The sequence below is a fragment of the Callithrix jacchus genome, chromosome 7 (assembly GCF_049354715.1).
Source record: "Callithrix jacchus isolate 240 chromosome 7, calJac240_pri, whole genome shotgun sequence".
NCBI lineage: Eukaryota > Metazoa > Chordata > Mammalia > Primates > Cebidae > Callithrix > Callithrix jacchus.
This window is the reverse complement of record NC_133508.1, coordinates 24,913,927-24,933,152: the sequence shown is the minus strand read 5'-3', so window position 1 is coordinate 24,933,152 and position 19,226 is coordinate 24,913,927. Positions and strand designations below refer to the sequence as shown.

General features: G+C 45.4%; 1 protein-coding gene and 1 long non-coding RNA gene across 3 annotated transcripts in view; one reads left to right on the top strand and one right to left on the bottom strand.

Annotated features, from left to right (window-relative positions):
• Positions 1 to 19,226, bottom strand: part of KIAA1217 (KIAA1217 ortholog) — an 820,488-nt gene that overhangs the window by 19,244 nt on the left and 782,018 nt on the right. The window contains 5 exon segments of the mRNA XM_009000044.5: positions 883 to 1,066; positions 4,777 to 5,254; positions 10,255 to 10,402; positions 11,764 to 11,894; positions 17,282 to 17,457. Of these exon segments, the coding sequence (XP_008998292.5) occupies positions 883 to 1,066; positions 4,777 to 5,254; positions 10,255 to 10,402; positions 11,764 to 11,894; positions 17,282 to 17,457 (1,117 nt within the window).
• LOC118143166 (uncharacterized) lies at positions 391 to 17,373 on the top strand. 2 transcript variants are annotated; one of them, XR_008482491.2, is made up of 4 exons: positions 391 to 461; positions 7,509 to 7,591; positions 15,968 to 16,149; positions 17,246 to 17,373. It is a non-coding gene; the product is annotated as an uncharacterized LOC118143166 (long non-coding RNA). The 2 variants fall into 2 exon arrangements; XR_004727358.3 differs by lacking the exon at positions 391 to 461 and adding an exon at positions 5,250 to 6,606.

Sequence of the window (19,226 nt, the reverse complement as noted above, 5' to 3'; positions counted from 1 at the left end):
AAGATCAGAGTAAGACGCATGGCTTGTAACACATGGGATATTTAATAGGTTGAGATTCTTAGAGGTTATATTATTATTGACATATTGACATTTAACTTCCATAGTTGAATTGGTTAAATATATATTCTAATAATTTTGATTAAAAATGCAATTTTGCCTTGTGATCTAATGTCCCCTGGGAGCTATAAAAGCTACCATTTTCTTTCTGCAAGCATACAAAAAGCTCTCGTCTTAAATGCAGGCCTAATATTTTCCCAGCTTATGCTGTGAAGTATCACAAATGCATAGAAAATGCAAATGCTAGGAATGTAAATTTCCTTTATTGACCATTGTTCTAGAATCCTCACACAGAACTCGGCTTCTCTACTGTGGCTAGGGTAAGGATGCAGCAGTGGAATCAGGTGTGGCTCAAGCCTGTAATCCTAGCTACTTTGGAAGCTGAGGCAGGAGGATCTCTTGAGGTGAGAAGTTTGAGACCAGCCAGGGCAACATAGTGAGAGACCTGTCTCCAAAAAATTTTTAAAACAATTAGACATGTGCAGTGGTGTGCACATCTATAGCCCTAGCTACTTCTTGGGAGGCTGAGGTGGGGGGATTGCTTGAGCCCAGTAGCTGGAGGTTATAGTGAGCTATGATCATACCACTACACTCCAGCCTGGGTGGCACAGCAAGACCCCGTTTCAAAAAAAAAAAAAAAATAGAGAGATAATAGTAAAGACCTAAAGAGCACCAGAGGATTTGCTCTTCCAAGTTTTACATTTTGTATGATTTGTAAGAACCGAGACACTGGTTCTGTTGATGAGCACATGCTGTGGTGGACGGCGCCATATTTGTCCAAGACCATGTACCTCCATATGTACCTGCTGTGGGACTGGACCTTACCTGAAAGTTCTAGCTTGTCCACTGGGGCATCTCCTCTTGGCAGTGGGCCTGTGGCTGGTGGCATCTCCAGATTTGGTATAGACTTCATGATATTGGCCTGAGCTTCTTCTAGGAGCTTCTCAAACTCTTTCCCATTATAGTGGTCCAGATTTTGCCTTTTCTCCTCCCATTTCTTTTCTGCTTTCTGGAGGAAGATAGCAGGTAAAGAAAGTTACATGGACACAGAGAGGGGAACAACACACATTGGGGCCGCTCAGAGAGTGGACGGTGGGAGGAGGGAGGGGATCAGGAAAAATAACTAATGGGTACTGGGCTTAATATCTGGGTGACAAAATAATCCTCACAATAAACCCACATGACACAAATTTACTTATGTAGCGAACCTGTACATGTACCCTTGAACGTAAAAGTCTTTTAAAAGAGGGAAAAGCTAATGAATAGTTCAGAGATTTCATGTTGGGGTGAGGAAGGGACATGGCATAATTCAGGTATTGGTGCAATAATATGGTTTCTGTGCTAAGGGACATTTTTGCACATCAGACAGATTTTGCCAAGTCCAGGCCACCCGACCTTCTGCTGTCTGCTACACCACCTATACTTACGTGGGCTGCCACTTAAGGCCAAGTGCGATTCATTCGCAGAGAAGCAAGCTTGGATACCCAGATTCATTCATTAAATTATTACTGAGCACTGATTGTATACTCCTTACCCACATTAAGCAAAAAGGGACACAGAAGATGCCTTTGAGAGTACTTTTTCTACCTCCAAGATTTATTTCTTTTGGAGGAAGGGTCTCAATCTGTCATCCAAGCTGCAGTGCATCATCGTAGCTCACTGCAGCCTCCAACACCCGGGCTCTAGCAATCCTCCTGCTTCAGCCTCCTGAGTAACTAGAACTACATGTGTGAGCCACCACACCTGGCTAATTTTTTTTTTTAAAGTAGCAGTGGGGTCTGTTATGGTTGCCCAGGCTGGTCTTAAACAATTTGCCTCAAGGAATCCTTCTGCCTTGAGTGAGACATGAGCCTCATTCAATTAAAAAAAAAATTTAGGCTGGGCATGATGGCTTATGCCTATAATCGAAAGTGCTGGGATTACGGGCATGAACCAGGTGCCCAACCTAAACTTTTTTTAAAAATTGAGTTTTCATTGTAGAAGAGATGCTCAAGCAAGCAAACAAAACCCTCAACACTAAGAACAAAAATCCCGTGTCTCAGTACCAGGTCTATCAGAGAATTGCTATATGCCCTTCTGGGTCACACTGTCTTACTTATGAGTGGGGAGGTATTTTTTAGATGACCTATAAGCTCCTTGAAGTTCCACAACACAGATACACATAAAATGCATTTTAAGACATCTGTACACTTTTTAAAAGAACATTTTTTCCTGTGCTTTTTGAGCTAGCACATTAATAATTCCAAGACGGCAGAGTGGAAATTTACACCAAGATGAGTGGAAGCCTGTAATGTAAGAATTGGCAATCATCACTGAATCAACATTTGGTAACTTTGAGGTCCAGCGAGATGAAGATTTAATTTGCCCAAGTTTCATTACATATAAATAACAGCCACCACCTCCACCATCCTAACCCTCTATTTTTTCTTCCTAACATTTATTACCACCTGGCATATGCTTTTTTTCTGTCTCTTCCTACAAGTAGGTCAGTTTCTTAGGGCAGAGACTTTGCCTCTTCTGTTTACCACCTTTCCCCTGAGCCTACGAGGGCCTATGTAGGGGGCCCAGTAATCTCTGTTGAATGAATAAAGCTCATCCCATTTGTCTGTGGCAGAACTCTCAGAAAAACTCAACCCTCTATACCTGTGGATCAGGACATTTTCAGAGAGGACTCACGTCTCCTCTCAAAGCGTAAAATACACACATCACAGTGATAACCACACCCACTAGATTCTCAACAGAGATTTGTTAAGAGTGCCATCATACTGACATCCTTTCAATATTGAGATGTCTAAAGTGGCAAGACCTCTTAAGTGACAGATCTGCCAGTTCTCAGGAGGAAACATCTTTTCCTCCCCTGCCCTACTAGACACTGGGAATAGAATCACACGCCATCAATCACATTTGCATACCCTTGAGATAAGCATATTTTAAATAGCTGACTCTGATGAGAGGCACAGCCAGGGACGCTGGGACAGAGAAACCACCTGGTGTTCAGAGCCCCCGAGGCCGTGACCATGGCCATGGCAGTTTTGCCAGGTGGTCTCAATATACCCAATGTGAGCTCTCCACTGATGACTTTCAGTAGAGGCAGGAGGGTTAGGACAAGGTTGCTGGGGATAAAGCAAATGAGTGGAGGAAAAGTTACGAGGCAAGAAGAAAGAGTAGAAAAGCAAAATGTATTTTATCTGAGCATTGGTACCAGCCCTTGATAAAAAGAATATTTAAAAACATAGTATGTGGCTGGGCGCGGTGGCTCATGCCTGTAATCCCAGCACTTTGGGAGGCCAAGGTGGGTGGATCACGAGGTCAAGAGATCGAGACCATCCTGGTCAACATGGTGAAACCCCTTCTCTACTAAAAATACAAAATTAGTTGGGCATGGTGGCGCATGCCTGTAATCCCAGCTACTCAGGAGGCTGAGGCAGGAGAATTGCCTGAACCCAGGAGGCAGAGGTTGTGGTGAGCCGAGATTACACCATTGCACTCCAGCCTGGGTAACAAGAGCGAAACTCCATCTCAAAAAAAAACCAAAAAAAACATAGTATGTCATTTGATCTTATGTTATTATTTTTTTAAGACAGGGTCTCACTCTTCACCCAGGCTAGAGTGCAGTGGTGTGATCTTGGCTCACTGAAGGCTTGACCTCCCCGGGCTCAGGTGATCCACCTACTTCAAACCCCGGAGTAGCTGAGGCTACAGGCATGAGCCACCACTCCCAGCTAATTTTTGTATATTTTTTGGTAGAGCTGGGGTTTTTCCATGTGGCCCAGGCTAGTCTTGAACTCCTGCTCAAGTGATCCACCTGCCTCGGCCTCCCAAAGGTGTGATTGCAGGTGTGAGCCACCAAACGTGGCCTCATGCCATTTGATCTTAAGACTTAGTTTTCTCTTTTCATTCTGACTGCTCTACTGTTCATTCTTAGATGAGTATAATAACTGCTCATCCAGCTCTCTTAATCCTGGACCCCCCCACCTCAATCAATTCTGTGTGTTGTTTCTAGATTAATTTTCATAAGATGCCATTTAAAAAACATCATGGATTAAAGCTGCAGCATTTCTCTGATATCTACCAAATAAAGTCCACACATCATGGACTGGTTTCCAAGCTCTCAGGTCAGTTTCCAGTCCATTTCCCCAGGCATAGGTCCTCTTTCTTGTTCCACTTAGACAGGCTTAGCCATGGTTCCAGACTTTGAACCAGCATTTTTTTATCCTAAGATGCCCTCACCACCTTCCCCTGCTCATCAGGTTCCACTTATGGCCTAGATGAGTGGCAAACCCTCCCTGGGCTGCCTTCACCACAGTGGGGTGCTTGAAGCAGGCTTGTGCTGGCCCCAGAGAGCTGATGGTCACATTTCTTCCCAACTTCAGCAGCAGCAGTGTCATGTCATAACTTGAAATCAGCCATGGTTGTGATATTTACACCATGGAAATTGGCAAATGCCACAAATAGAGCCACCCCGACCACAACCACTGCCCTACCAGAGAGCTGGTTGTTAAACATTTACCAGCACATCCCACCCCACTTTCCTACAGGCTGAGCGTCTCACCTTTCTCAGAAACCAGAACACCTATCTCTTAACCTGGCCACTGAATCTCACTTCACTTCCAAAAATCTATCTCTGGTCCATACACGATTACGTCCTCATCTGGCCTATAAATGCTTTGAGGGAAAGGCCCCTTTATGGGGTTATGAGAAATGGAAATAGGACTCTACCTCGATAGACACTGCCCTGTTCTTGGCACTCGCGCTGTGGATTTCTTCAATGAACAAGCTCTGCATGGCAGACCCATTCATGGGTGTCTGTGGGGACTGCGGAGCCTGTGACGTCTGCAGGGTAGAGGTTGCTTCCGGGGGGACAGCTGGGGGGCTGGCTGCGTGAGGCAAATTCTGGGCAGGGTTCAGCAGGGCCACGGAGTGCTGGGAGGGCTGGATGACCACGGGGGAGCTCTGCGCGTGGTGAACTGTCATGCCCACGGGGGAGCTCTGCGCGTGGTGAACTGTCATGCCGGACAAGGGCATCACTTCTGACTTTGCATCGCCAGGGGCTCCTGAGCTGTGGCGGGGCTGGCCAGAGCTGTGGACTGCCTCCTCCTGGCTCTTCAGGACTTCCGCGGCTGTGGCCTTTTCCATGGCCACGTACTGTGCAGCTTGGGCTGCGTCCGTGCCTTTCAGGAGCCCATCCGTGACATGTCTAGGAGAAACCATGCACAGCAGCATTAACCCTCGTGCCACTTTATCATTGTGTTATACTTGCAGGCTATGCCATCCCAAAGACAGGTGAGAGTCACACATCCCAACGCCCGGAGTAGCAGCCTAGAGACATCTATGAAAATATCCCTTCCTGCGGGTGCTGTTGTCCTGAGACCCTTGCAACTCCATCAGTGTTTGGGGGGTGGGCAGAAGAAAACGAACATGAGTCTACCAGCACCCTCTCTAACTCCGCCACCCGATGCTGGCCTATGCAGCCCTCAAATATGCTTAGTTCTAAGGCAAACGTTTCCTTAACCCCTCCTCCTGTCACTGCCAAGCATCTTGGGCAGGCAGCCGCATTCTAATGCCTTCTGTTTGCTCTTCTGTATCTCAACCTGTTGCTCACCGGCTTCCCCACCTGGATTCAACCAAGGCTTGCCGCAAAGTCAACAGTGACTCCACATCTAACAGTTGTGTTTACTCCTCAACTTCCTCTGGTTTGGGGAGTCATGTGGAGCCCTATGTCCTTCCCCACCCATGATGTAGCGGAAAAGCCAGGGTGTTCGGTGTCGGATCTGTGTGTTTGGTTATCAGTTTTTTCATGTTTTATATAATGTTGAGAACATCACCTCTTTAAACCTCAGATACTTTTGCATAACATGCAATGATGAAGATGGGGATGGTGATGATGATGAGAATGACTTCCTCAGGGCCCGATGTTTTAGGGTTAACATTAACATTGTACAGTTAGGTGTGAGAATGTCAAACATGCTACTTGACCTCTAATTTTTAATTACTCCCTCTTCCCCTTTTTATTATATTGCTTTTTTTTATTTTAAAAAAGACATTGCATTCTATAACTCTTCTGCTACTCACTTCTTTATTATTTTTTTTTTTTTTTGCTGTTTATTTTTCTACCCCAATTCCTTAGATTCTTAAAGATCCCCAGGGATTTGTTCTCTCCTTTCCCTATCATTCTGCATTAGCCATCTCTTCCATTTCCTTTTCTTTTAAGAGCCCCGGCCTCGCTCTATTGCCCAGGCTGGAGTGCAGTGGCTGTCATAGCCCACTGTAGCCTCAAACTCTTAGGCTCAAGAAATCTACCTGCCTTGGCCTCCCAAGTAGCTGGGACTATAGGTTCACACCACCCTTCCTGGCTAATTTTTAAAATAACTTGCTGTAGAGATGGGGTTTTGCTCTGTCACCCAGGCTGGAGTACAGTCATGTGATCATAGCTTACTGCAGCCTCGAACTCCTGGGCTCAAGTGATCCTCCCATCTCAGCCTCCTGAGTAGCTGGGATTGCCACTGTACCCAGTGATCCTTCCCATTTTCAATACTCATCTCCATGAAGGTAACTTCCAGTTCTAAATCAGTCTTTCCTTCCTCCCTCCACATAGGCAGAGAGCCCCTCTGAGTCTGTCTCATAAACTCTAGTCCACTATCCTAAGTGCCAAGTGGGCATCTGCGTTTGGGTGCCCTTCCAACACCTCACATGAAACATGTACCACATACTTCCACATCCTTCCAAGCCCCTAATTCTGCTCCGATCTGTGACTGTGGCTGTGACCTGCTTTACCTTTCCTGCCTAGACACGAGGACATATGCATGTCCCTGGGGCATGCATAATGACGACCTTCTTCCATGCGTGTTCCACAGTGACAAGTACAGCACATTATGAACAAAAGATGCTAAGACAACATTAATTATATTAAGGCTTGTGATGGGTAGCCTAATGGTGCTAAACTTCTTTTTTAAAAAAATGTTTTATTTATTGTTTATTTATTTTTTGAGACGGAGTCTCAATCTGTTGCCCAGGCTGGCATACAGTGAGGAAATCTCAGCTCACTGCAACCTCCGCCTCCTGAGTTCAAGCATTTCTCCTGCCTCAGCTCCCAAGTAGCTGGGATTACAGGTGCCCACCACTGCGGTTTTTGTATTTTTAGTAGAGATGGGATTTCACCATGTTGGCCATGCTGGTCTCGAACTCCTGACCTCAGGTGATTTGCTTACCTTGGCCTCCTAAAGTTCTGGGATTACAGGCATGAGCCACCATGCCTTTTTTATTTTTAAAGTTGCTTTACTAGTTTTATGTATCACTCTCACCACTATTTATGGAACAAAGAGTCATATAACTTTTTCAAAACACATAATCTAATCTTTTAGCACTTGCACTCACTGAAGATAAAACATATGCTGGTCTTCGTCACTCCATGCTGGCTGTAAAAATATTAATACCTTTTCATTGTTTTTCAGGGAAGAGAAAGAAGAATGGGGCAGTTATACCTGCCTGTTCACTATCTATTCTTGCTTACCACAAATAGATCGTGTGTTTTTAGGTAAGAACTCAGTGAAGAATTCTTTTTATCCTACTGGAAGAAGGCATTCATTTTGGCAACTTAAAATGTGTGAACGTGGCCGGGCATGGTGGCTCACACCTATAATCCCAGCACTTTGGGAGGCTGAGGCAGGTGGATCACGAGGTAAAGAGATTGAGACCATCCTGGTCAACATGGTGAAACCCCGTCTCTGCTAAAAATACAAAAAATTAGCTGGGCATGGTGGCATGTGCCTGTAATCCCAGCTACTCAGGAGGCTGAGGCAGGAGAATTGCCTGAACCCAGGAGGCGGAGGTTGCGGTGAGCCGAGATGGCACCATTGCACTCCAGCCTGGGTAACAAGAGCGAAACTCCATCTCAAAAAAAAAAAATTTGTGAACCCATGAGAAAATGTAATACAAGTACAATTTCTTCCTGTTCACAGTTAGATATGGACTCTGCATGAGGAGGCATTTTTAAAAAATCAGAATTCCTCTGGCATCCTGGAACTTATGGAAGCGACTATATAGCTGCATTGGAATGTTATCTTAAAAGGGGCGGTTTCTTGAGGTTATTCACTACTAGAAAAATCTAACTTGATCCTTATGGTTAATAATTTGTCTTGAAGTTAAGCGCACACAACAGATTTCTTTTATCCATCTGATCCAATGATTACAGTTAGCAATTAAAATCTCACAAGTAAGTTTTTTGTAGGTGACTTCGGAGGGTGACCTGCTCTCAAATCTGATCCAAGATCTAAAGGGTAAACTCCGTGCAATTTCCTAGTCTATTAAAGAACTGAAGACTCAGGCCTGCCACTGTTGGGAAGTGGTTTATTTTTGGTCATTATCTGGTGTCTGTTTCCCATGCTAGACAGCAACTTACAGAGGGCATGGTTCCCGTCTGTCTTGTTTATTATGGTATTCTGAATACACAGCACCAGGGCTGGCACAGAGAAGATTTCTAACTATTACCAACTGCCTGGCTTTGGAACAAGCACCAATAAAAACTCTGGAGTCAAACTGTCAGTTCATATCCCAGCTCCACCTCTGACATGCAGTGAATATCCTAAAGCCTCAGATTCTACCTATAAAATATGAAAACCAGGTCTGCCCTATAGGGCTTTCTATAAAGTCTCAAGGAGAAGTCTCAAGGAGCAAATAAATGCAGAGTGTTTAGTTCAGTGCCTGACACATGGAAAGAGTTCACAGGGGAGTTACTATTACTATCATGTTGAGAGGAAAGACATCTAACTGTAACCAAAATACAGAGCATATCATAGTATGAGATGCTATTTACAAAGGGACTTTCTTTCTTTCTTTTTTTGAGATGAAGTCTCACTCTGTCTCCCAGGCTGGAGTGCAGTGGTACGACCTCAGCTCACTGCAGCCTCCACCCCCTGGGTTCAAGTGATTCTCCTGCCTCAGCTTCCCAAGTAGCTGAGATTACAGATGCGCCACTGCCTGTAATTACTATGGGAATTCACTATGTCGGCCACGCTGGTCTTGAACTCCTGACCTCAAGTGATCCACCTGCATCGGCCTCCCACAGTGCTGGGATTACAGGCATGAGCCACTACGCTTGGCCCATGAGGTGCTTTTGACGACACAAATTTTGCACACATATGTGTTTTCAGTGAGTGTGGAGTTCTGGAATTCTCTTTTCAGTGAAAGTCCTGGATTTCTTTTGGTTTTTCCTCCACTGTGACCTCTCTGATGAGCAGGTTTGTCCTTAGTAAGGGAGCCTGGCCCAGGCCACTCAAAAGGCTTTGTTTGTCTTTTCTAGGTGGGACCAACAAAATCTCACAGAAACTCCTTCAGGAGTTAATTTAAGAAAGACTGTTTATTTCTATTCAATTTCTTTGAACTGATGCCATCTATGCCCCTGAAGTGAAGGAGGCTAATAAACTATTTCAATCCATTTTGTGGCTTCAAAATGTTGCTTTCAAAAATCCACCTTCAAATGATTTTTTATTTTTTTTGAGATGAAGTCTTGCTCTGTTACCCAGGCTGGAGTGCTGTGGCATGATCTCGGCTCACCACAACCTCCGCCTTCCAGGTTCAAGCAATTTTCCTGGCTTAGCCTCCTGACTAGCTGGGATTACAGGTGCACGCCACTGCACTCGGCTACTTTTTTTGTATTTTTAGTAGAGACGGGGTTTCACCATGTTGGTCAGGCTGGTCTTGAACTCGACCTCAGGTAATCCACCCGCCTCGGCCTGCCAAAGTGCTAGGATTATTCCACTGTGCCCAGCTGATTTTTTTTTTTAAGAATGGAGTCTTTCTCTTTTGCCCAGGCTGGAGTGTAGTGGCTCAATCATAGCTCGCTACAGCCTCATACTTCTGGGCTCAAGGAATCCTCCTGCCTCTACCTCCTGAGGGGCCACCACGCCTGGCCTTTCAGATGATTTTAAAACAATGCTTACTGTGTCTATTAATTTGAAACCCTAGGATGAGCTCCACCTAGCTAGCCTGTGTTGAAGAATCAGAACCTCAAGCCATATTGCAATAAAGTTCCAGGGTGAGGAGGACTTGTGGCTTTTCCTCAGGACACTGGTGATGGCGTCACAACAAGGAGAACAGGTCCCGGGAGCATGGTGGAAGCCTGAAGTCCAAACCCTCCGCTCTCGCTTTCCCAGCACGCCCCTCTGCAGGCCACCCCCAGCACAATAAGGGCCCGGTCACCTCCGCAACATGGTCAGGACATCTGTCATGCTGCGCACACGCTTCAGGAGACTGTCCAGCTTGTGTGGCTCCTCCTTCAGAAACCGCACGGCCTCCACTTCTATGCGCAGGATTGCTCGCATCTTGTTTTGCAAGGTTGGAAATTCTCCTGCAGGCCCAAACCAGCAGGTGAGTTGGAGGAGAAAAAGCCAGAACAACCACCTCATCCCACGCTCCGATGCTGGACAGAGAGATGCCGAGTTCACAGGCCACAGGGCGGCTCGCATATCTCCAGGTGGCAGTGGCTTAGAGCACAGAACACTGGACAGTCCCCTTGGGTAAGAGCAAAAGCTCTTCTAGACCTGTTTCCTGTCTGTGTATTTGGGATAAAGCCAATTGACCCTTAGGGTTATTATTACTTTTTCATTTGACGGATTGATGAGGTCTTACTCTGTCATTCAGGCTGGAGTGCAGTGGTGTGATCAGAGCTCACTGGAGCCTCAAACACCTGGGCTCAAGCAATCCTCTTGCCTCAGCCTCCTGGATAGCTGGGATGATTTAGGTGCTGCACTCCCCCATGCCCAGCTAATTAGTTTTTTTTTTTTTGAGATGGAGTCTTGCTTTGTCACCCAGGCTGGAGTGTAGTGGCACAATCTTGGCTTACTGTAACCTCTGTCTCCTGGGTTCAAGAAATTCTCCTGCCTCAGCCTCCTGAATAGCTGGGACTACAGGTGTGCGCCACCATGCCCAGCTAATTTTTGTGGAATTACAGGCATAAAGACACTGCACCTGGCAAAAAAAATCTTTTTTTCTTTTTTTAGGGATGGGGCCTTGTTATGTTGCCTCGGCTGGTCTTGAACACCTGGCCTCAGGCAATTCTCCTGCCTTGACCTCCCAAAGAGCTAGGATTGCAGGTGTGAACCACTATGCCTGGCTATAGGTTTTTTGTTTATTTTTTGGAGACAGGGTCTCACTCTGTTACCCAGGCTGCCAGGCTGGAGTGCAGTGGTACAAGAATGGCTCACCACAGCCTTGCCCTCCCAGGCTCAAGAGATCCTACCACTTCAGTCTCCTGAGTATCTGGGACCACAGGCATGCACCACTATGCCCAGCTAACTTTTTTATTTTTCTTTTGTAGAGATGGGGGGGGGGTCTCTCCATGTTGCCTAGGCTGGTCTTGAACTCCTGGGCTCAAGTGATCCTCCCTCCTCGTGTTTCTGATTAGTTTGGCATGTGCAACCCGTGCAAGAGCCTCGCAACCGTGCAACCCGTGCAAGAGCCTCGCAAATAGAAACTGTTACGAGAATCATTTTGTGTGAAATCTTATAACACCCACTATCTTATCAGCTCTAAGAAGATGGAGATGTTTGCCTACTTTGTGCTGTGAGTTATCCCAAGTACCCAGAACAGTACCTGGCATGCGAAGGTGTTTAGTAAATAGTTACATGAATGAATCCTTCTTTATGTGACACACTTTTAAACACCCCAGGAAAGGAAGTTCAGACTCCTCACCCCTAGCAGAAAGCTTACCTTTCAGGGTAGCTACAGCCTCTCCCACTTGACGCAGGAGGAAAGCCCCATCTTCCACGTCTTTCAGAGTAACTGCTCGGCTGGCTGATGTGGAGTCCTTCTTCAAGTCTTCAACAAATTCTTCCAACTCACTGCGGGAGAAAGGACACCAGCACGTAAAGGTGAACATGAGGCCTCACAGGGGAAGTGCAGGGGCCAAGTGCCCATCTCAGCCTCTGATTCTGTACAGTGCCCCAGCCCCTCCCCTGCCTTTCACATGGAGGGGCAGGTGCTCATCTTGGCACAGTGGCTTGGAACATTTTGCAGTGGTGTGGGGCAGGTACAAGGAGGGTTTTCCAGGGAATCTTCTACATTGGCCCAAGGGATGATTGTGCCTGGCTAACAGAGGACTCAGTCTTTATATTCAGTGGATGGATAGGTGGGGTGGGGGAAAAAGGGGAGGGGGAGGGAGGGAGGGAGGAAGGGGGGGGGAGAGAGAGAGAGAGAGAGAGAGAGAGAGAGAGAGAGAGAGAGAGAGAGAGAAATAGACCGACCTGCGGTGCAGCAAAATGAGCAGCCCATATTAGTTAATATCAGGCTTCTCGACTTTGGCATTTGACATTTTGGGGCCGCGTAGTTCTTTGTTGGGGTGTGGGAAACCTGTGCATGGTGGGATCTTTAGCAGCACCTTTGGCTTTCATCAACTAGATGCCAGTAGCAACTTTACCAACCCCAGCTTGTGACAAACCAGAATGTTTCCAGACCCAGACACTGTCCAGTGTCCCTGGGGAATGGGGAGCAAAGCTGCCCCTGAATGAGAACCTCTGGTTTACACTGACTGTCCCATCAACAAGGACGAACTTTCTTCTCCAAGCTTCCAAGAGAAGAATGACTGCAGAAAATAAAAATGACGACAGATGTAGTGTCTGTGGATAGAGGGGGATGCTAGCTCTAAGAGAAGAGCTCGAGGTCTCACCCTTGAGAAAACAACCATCTCCTTGGGTGCATTATTAACCCCATCCTAAACACCTATAAATCTACGAAGAGAAAATCTCTCAAGGAAACAAGGAAAAAGAACTTTCAAGGCCGGGTGCGGTGGCCCAAGCCTGTAATCTCAGCACTTTGGGAGGCCGAGGCGGGTGGATCATGAGGTTAAGAGATCGAGACCATCCTGGTCAACATGGTGAAATCCCGTCTCTACTAAAGATACAAAAATTAGCTGGGCATGGTGGCCCGTGCCTGTAATCCTAGCTATTCAGGAGGCTGAGGCAGGAGAATTGCCTGAACCCAGGAGGCGGAGGTTGCGGTGAGCCGAGATCGCGCCATTGCACTCCAGCCTGGGTAACAAGAGCAAAACTCCGTCTCAAAAAAAAAAGAAAAAAAAAAAAAAAAAAAAAAAAAAAGAACTTTCGGAAATGCAAACCACTAGGGGGCAGTAGCTGAACAGCGATTCCACCTCCTGGAGCCCAGAGTGCGCAGCCAGAAACAGCAAGAGAAAAAGAAACGCATGGTGTCATCTGCAAACAGATGGCCCTCAAAGGCCCCTTTCACTTAGGTGGGCAAGTGGATGGAGCTCAGGATCGCATGGCAGCTGCGGGAGGGGTTCAGGCAGGATGCCACATGTGTTCAACAGGATCCGAGGGAAGATGACAAATTCCTCCCTTGCAAGAAGTGGGATGGAGTTTTTGGTGTTGCCTTTCGTTCTGCTATGAAAAATCAACCAAAATTGCTTGTGGCCATTTCAGATGAAATGATGCTACTTCAGGACCAGAGGGGGAAAGCCTCATCTGCCCACTGTCCACGTGTGTGAACTATGGAAAGGGGTCCAATGTCCTGTGAGCCCACCCATGGGAAACTTCCTACAGCTAATGCATTCTTGACATGAAGAGATTGTGCTACCCCATGGAAGGGCTCTGAATATGGTAACATCACGTGGAAAAGTTCTTTTCCATTGCATGACCAAACAGAATGACTTCCCTGCATTGACCCGACACAGTGTCCAGTCTTGCAAAGCTTTGCTGGAAGAGCTAAGATCCAAATATTATCCTGGTTCCGTTAACAACCAGCATGTCTGTCAGTGTGTAATTAATACTTCAAGAAGCTGTCATCTGACTCAGAGTCAGTCTACCTAGAATTCTGCTGTCATCTCTTCTACACAATATGCTTCTTGGGCTTCATAACCCTGCACACAGAGACTCTTAAATGTCACAGCTTTATGGAATGTACAGAAATGTATACTGACATGACTGTATACAACCATGCCACCTCTATGCAAATGTTTGTGATACTTACCTTAGATAAAACACTACAAATCAAATTTGTTAATTCAAACATTAAAAGAGACATGGGGCTAAAATGAATGCTGGAAATACATTTTTAACATGGTGATCAGTAAGACTTTTGAAATATCAACTACACACCACAGAATGTCAAATAGTCACAGATGAGAGTTTATAGCATTCTATTTGTTTAAATTGCTTTTCATCCTAGCTTTTTAAAAAGCAGAACATAGTTTGTTGGAATATATTTCCTGACTATTATTAGAAGACCAATTATTATTTTCATGTAGAAATTATCTAGACCCAATTTCTTTTCATAGTTTTATTTTTTGCAGACAGAGTCTCTCTCTGTCACCCAGGCTGGAGTGCAGTGGCCTGATCTTAGCTCACTGCAACCTCCATCTCTCTGGATCAAGTGATTCTCTTGCCTCAGCCTCCTGAATAGTTGGGATTATAGGTACCCACCACCATGCCTGGCCAATTTTTGTATTTTCCGTAGAGATGGGGTTTTGCCATGTTGGCCAGGCTGGTCTCGAACTTCTGACCTCAAGTGATCCACCCACCTCAGCCTCCCAAAATATTGAGATTATAGGCGTGAACCACCATGCCTATAATCTCAGCCCTCATCTCTTCATAGTTTTAGACCCAAATATTATCTCTCTGTCTTCTGAATGGCTCCCAGTAATTCAACCTAACATGCTCCACAAGAAGATTTATATTCTAGGGCCTGGAAGAAGAAGAAGGAGGAGAAGGAGGAAAAGGAGAACGAGGGAGAGGGGAAGGAAAGAGAGATATTGCTGTTCTGATATTTCAGAGTTGAAATTTCTGGCTTTTTAAAAATAAGCTCTTTTTAAATATCAATACACAACAGATGTGAATTTTGGGGTACTTGTGATAATTTAGTACATGTAATTTGTACAGATCAAATCAGTGTACTTGGGCTATCTGTCACCTTAAATATTTGTCTTTTCTTCATGCTGGAAACATTCTAGTTCTTCTCTTCTAGCTATTTCCAGCTGTCTTTTATAAACTGCTCTCTTGCCATTCAGACCTATCCATCCAATCAGTTAACCTACTTTATATCATAGAATGAAATTTACACTACTATTATTAAAAGGATATGTGTGTACATAGATGTGTTTAACTTTTTTTGAGGCAGGGTTTTGCTCTGTGACCCAGGCTGAGGTGCAGTGGTGCAATCATGCAGCCTTCATCTGTCAGGCTGAAGCCATCCTCCTACCTCAGCCTCCTGAGTAGCTGGGACCACAGGTGTGTGCCACCATGCCTGGCTAGGGTTTATTTTTATTCTTAATTTTTATTTTGTAGACATGAGGTCTCCCTAGGTTTCTATATTGCCCAGGCTGGTCTTGAATTCCTGGGCTCAAGTGATCCTTCCCCTGACAGCCTCCCAAAGTGCTGGGGTTACAGGCATGAGCCACTGCACCTAGCCAAAAGGATATATATTTCAAAAGGTGTTTTAAAGATTACAGGCACACATCACCATGGCCGGCTAATCTTTTTTGTATTTTTAAAAGAGACAGGGTTTCACCATGTTGGCCAGGCTAGTCTCAAACTCCTGACCTCAGGTGATCCACCTACCTCGGCCTCCCAAAGTGCTGGGATTACAGGTGTGAGCCACTGTGCCCGGCCAGGATATGTATTTTAAAGAAGTTTTAAAGAAGAATCTGGAGACCTAGTTTTAGATAATTGGGCTGTCACAAAAACATTTCAGACAAATAACAGCCTTACCCACTCATGGTGGGTGATTAGCTCTGTCTATAAATGTGTGAACTAAGTCAAATTTTGGAAGCTATTTTGAGATTGGGATGAACAGCGGCCTAATTTAATTTATTAGGAAAAGAATAACTCAAATTGATGTTTTTATCCCTCCAGACTACTGAGAGGGACACTCTAATTTTAATCAAACACATTGTGTTGGCATCCAGGACGATATGAGCCACAGCTCCAATGGGAGAGGTGACAGAAGACAACGCTCATTATGGCCATGAGAAGAGTTCACAAACTGCTCCCTTATAATCCCAATTTGAGAGATTTAAGTTTTCCAAGAAACAAGAGAATCATCAACACTGGAGAAAGCCCTCAAAATTGCTATTCGTTATACTAAAAGGTGAGATGGTTCTATGATAAATCTTCATTATACTAAAAGGTGAGATGGTTCTATGATAAATCTTCATTGCATCACAGAACATACAGTTACCATCAAAGATGTGGCTGCCTGGTGACGGGGGGGGGGGGCAGTTATAAAGCTCTGCTCGTTTCAATAATAGGACTGGATAGATGCTTTCAATAAGAACCTTAAATAGCATTTGTAACAGCCGAGGAAGCATCTTTCATTCTGGGCCAGATACACTTTACATTTACATTCTTCTTTTGCGATTTTAACTACAGTTGATTAACAGGAAGATAATTTTAGTGCTGTGTTATTTTGGCCATTAGTTTTAATTTATTGAGATGAAATATAGGCTTTCCATTTTTCACTGGGTTTTGCCATTTACTCCTTTTAATTTTGTGTTGCTGAGCCCTGGAGGAGAGTATAAAGCTGCAACTCTCTCTCTCTCTCTCTCTATTTTATTTATTTTATTTTATTTTTTGAGACAGAATTTTGCTCTTGTTACCCAGGCTGGAGTGCAATGGTGCCATCTCGGCTCACCACAACCTCTGCCTCCTGGGTTCAGGCAATTCTCCTGCCTCAGCCTCCTGAGTAGCTGGGATTACAGGCACGCGCCACCATGCCCAGCTAATTTTTTGCATTTTTAGTAGAGACGGGGTTTTACCATGTTGACCAGGATGGTCTCGATCTCTTTACCTCGTGATCCACCCGCCTCGGCCTCCCAAAGTGCTGGGATTACAGGCTTGAGCCACCGCGCCCGGCCTATTTTATTTTTTTAAGAGACAGGGTCTCACTTTGTTACCTAGACTGGTCTCAAACTTCTGGACTCAAGCAATCCTCCTGCCTCAGCCTCCCGAGTAACTGGGACTACAGGTGTAAATGACCATGACCAGCAATGCTGCAACGTTTAAAAAAACTCCATCACCTGAGGACCCCTGAATTTCCTGGGCCTCCATGGACAAGAGCTGAAGTGTCCACGTGTACCAGCATCAGCAGAACTCTAACTTATACACAGTAGGTGCTTAATAATGAGAGGGCAAGATCACCAACAGGGAAGAACCTCCTTCTCAGCAAGGATTGTTTTCCTCTGCAGGTGAAACAGCTCAACACGCAAGTGCCTGGCACTCACCGCAACTTCTTGACGATCTTTTCTTCCTCGTGAAGATATTTCTGTCTCTCTTGCTCCACGAAAACGCGCTGTCGCTGCACGGGATCCTCCAGTCTCTTCATCGTTTCCATGACTTTGCCACTGATTTCCAGCTCAGCCTTCTTCATCATCGCTCTCAGCAGCTCCTGGTTCTGCAGCTGTGAATGGAAAGAAATGAACCTCAGTGGGCTCTGCCTGCCTGACATCGAGGTGACTGAATGCCTTGAAGTCTTCAGAGCACTTTGGGTAGACAGTCCTGCAGCTGAATCTTTACTTATTTCAGTGAGAAAGGAAAGGAAGCAAAGATTGTACATATATTGCTTCTTCACCAACATCTGAGTTTTAGCAGCCAACTGACAGCCAGACTTTGCCTGCAAGACAAAGGATCTACTCTGGTCAATGCATCATGGACAACAGGTATAAGCTCTCATTGACGTATCTTTACTGGGAGCAGCACAGGGCACCTGCTCTGGAGCCAAGAAGACTTTAGGTCAAATCCCATACTCTTTCCCTGGCCCACTGTGAGACTTTGGGCCCATTATATAGACTCCCTTGGTCTTTGTTTTCTTACTTCTGAGGATGGGGAATCTACTTTCCTTGGCCATTCTTGAGGGTTACATGAAATATCACTTGGTATAGAATGGGAACTCAACACGTGGTGATTTGGCTATGAAATACATCAGTATCAGTTCACAGAGGGTCCATGTCCTTTTCATTCATATGGTTCCATGTACCAAGTACCACAAAATCACAGACCCTTAAAACACAGGACTTTGATGTTGGCAATGATAATGATTCTATAAGCCCAGGGCTCTTGGCAATTCATGAATTTCTCTAGATTGGCGGTAGGCTACCTGTATAGAGAGGCTCGCAATTTCCGTACCATTCCCAGAACATTCTTGTTTCTCATCCCAGGGAATATAGGAGGTGGGAGTTTTATTCAGGCTTCACAGGAGTCTAGCTGACTACTTGAGTCCCTGGAGCTGGACAGTTTTCTAACAGCAAATCCATCAAGTGAATTCACTCAATCAGCCTTCATAACACTAATTATATTATGACTAGTGTATTAGCCCTAAAGTTCCCCTGAAATATCATTTAACAAATTTCAACGGTTTCCTTTGTTTTCTGGCTTCATGGACTGGTTTACAACAAACATAAATCATCTCATGGGGGTGATGATATCTTTGTCAGCTGTCCATTATCCACGTAAATTGAGGGGAAATGCAATCTGACCATGTCACTGCTGCTTAAAACCACATCATGCTTTCCGTTTTCCCCAAATGAAGATAAAACATTTCAACACAGGCCACAAGCAGAACCACCATTAAGTCCCAACATCAGCACTGCATGGCGATGAACTGGCCTGCGGGGAGAGACTGCCTGGGTTCAATTTCCAGTTTCACCACTTAATAGATGTGTGACCATGGGCGTGTCTATCCAAAAACCTCTGTGTCTCTCCAAAAAAGGGGAAGTAATATCCCAGAGCTCGCAGGTTGGTCACGGAGACTCAGTGAGACAATAACATAAAGTGTCTGGCACCCATCTAGACCTCAGTATATACCAGCCCTGGCGGTCAGGCAGCGTGAACTAGCGGGTGGAGCCTGCGGTTTTGTCTGGGTGGGAACCACATAGAAATGTGCCACTTTTGGTTACGTTCTCTATAGGACTTATGACCATGCTCTCACACCACTTTTGCTAATGTCTTTTTACTGTGGTCTTTAAAAACCGCAGTCAGTCACTATTTTGCTACAAGGTAACATTTTTTTTTTTTTTAGAAGGAGTTTCGCTCTTGTTGCCCAGGCTGGAGTACAATGGCATGATCTTGGCTCACCGCAACCTCCGCCTCTCGGGTTCAAGCAATTCTTCTGCCTCAGCCTCCCAGTTACAGGCATGTGCCACCATGCCTGGCTAATTTTGTATTTTTAGT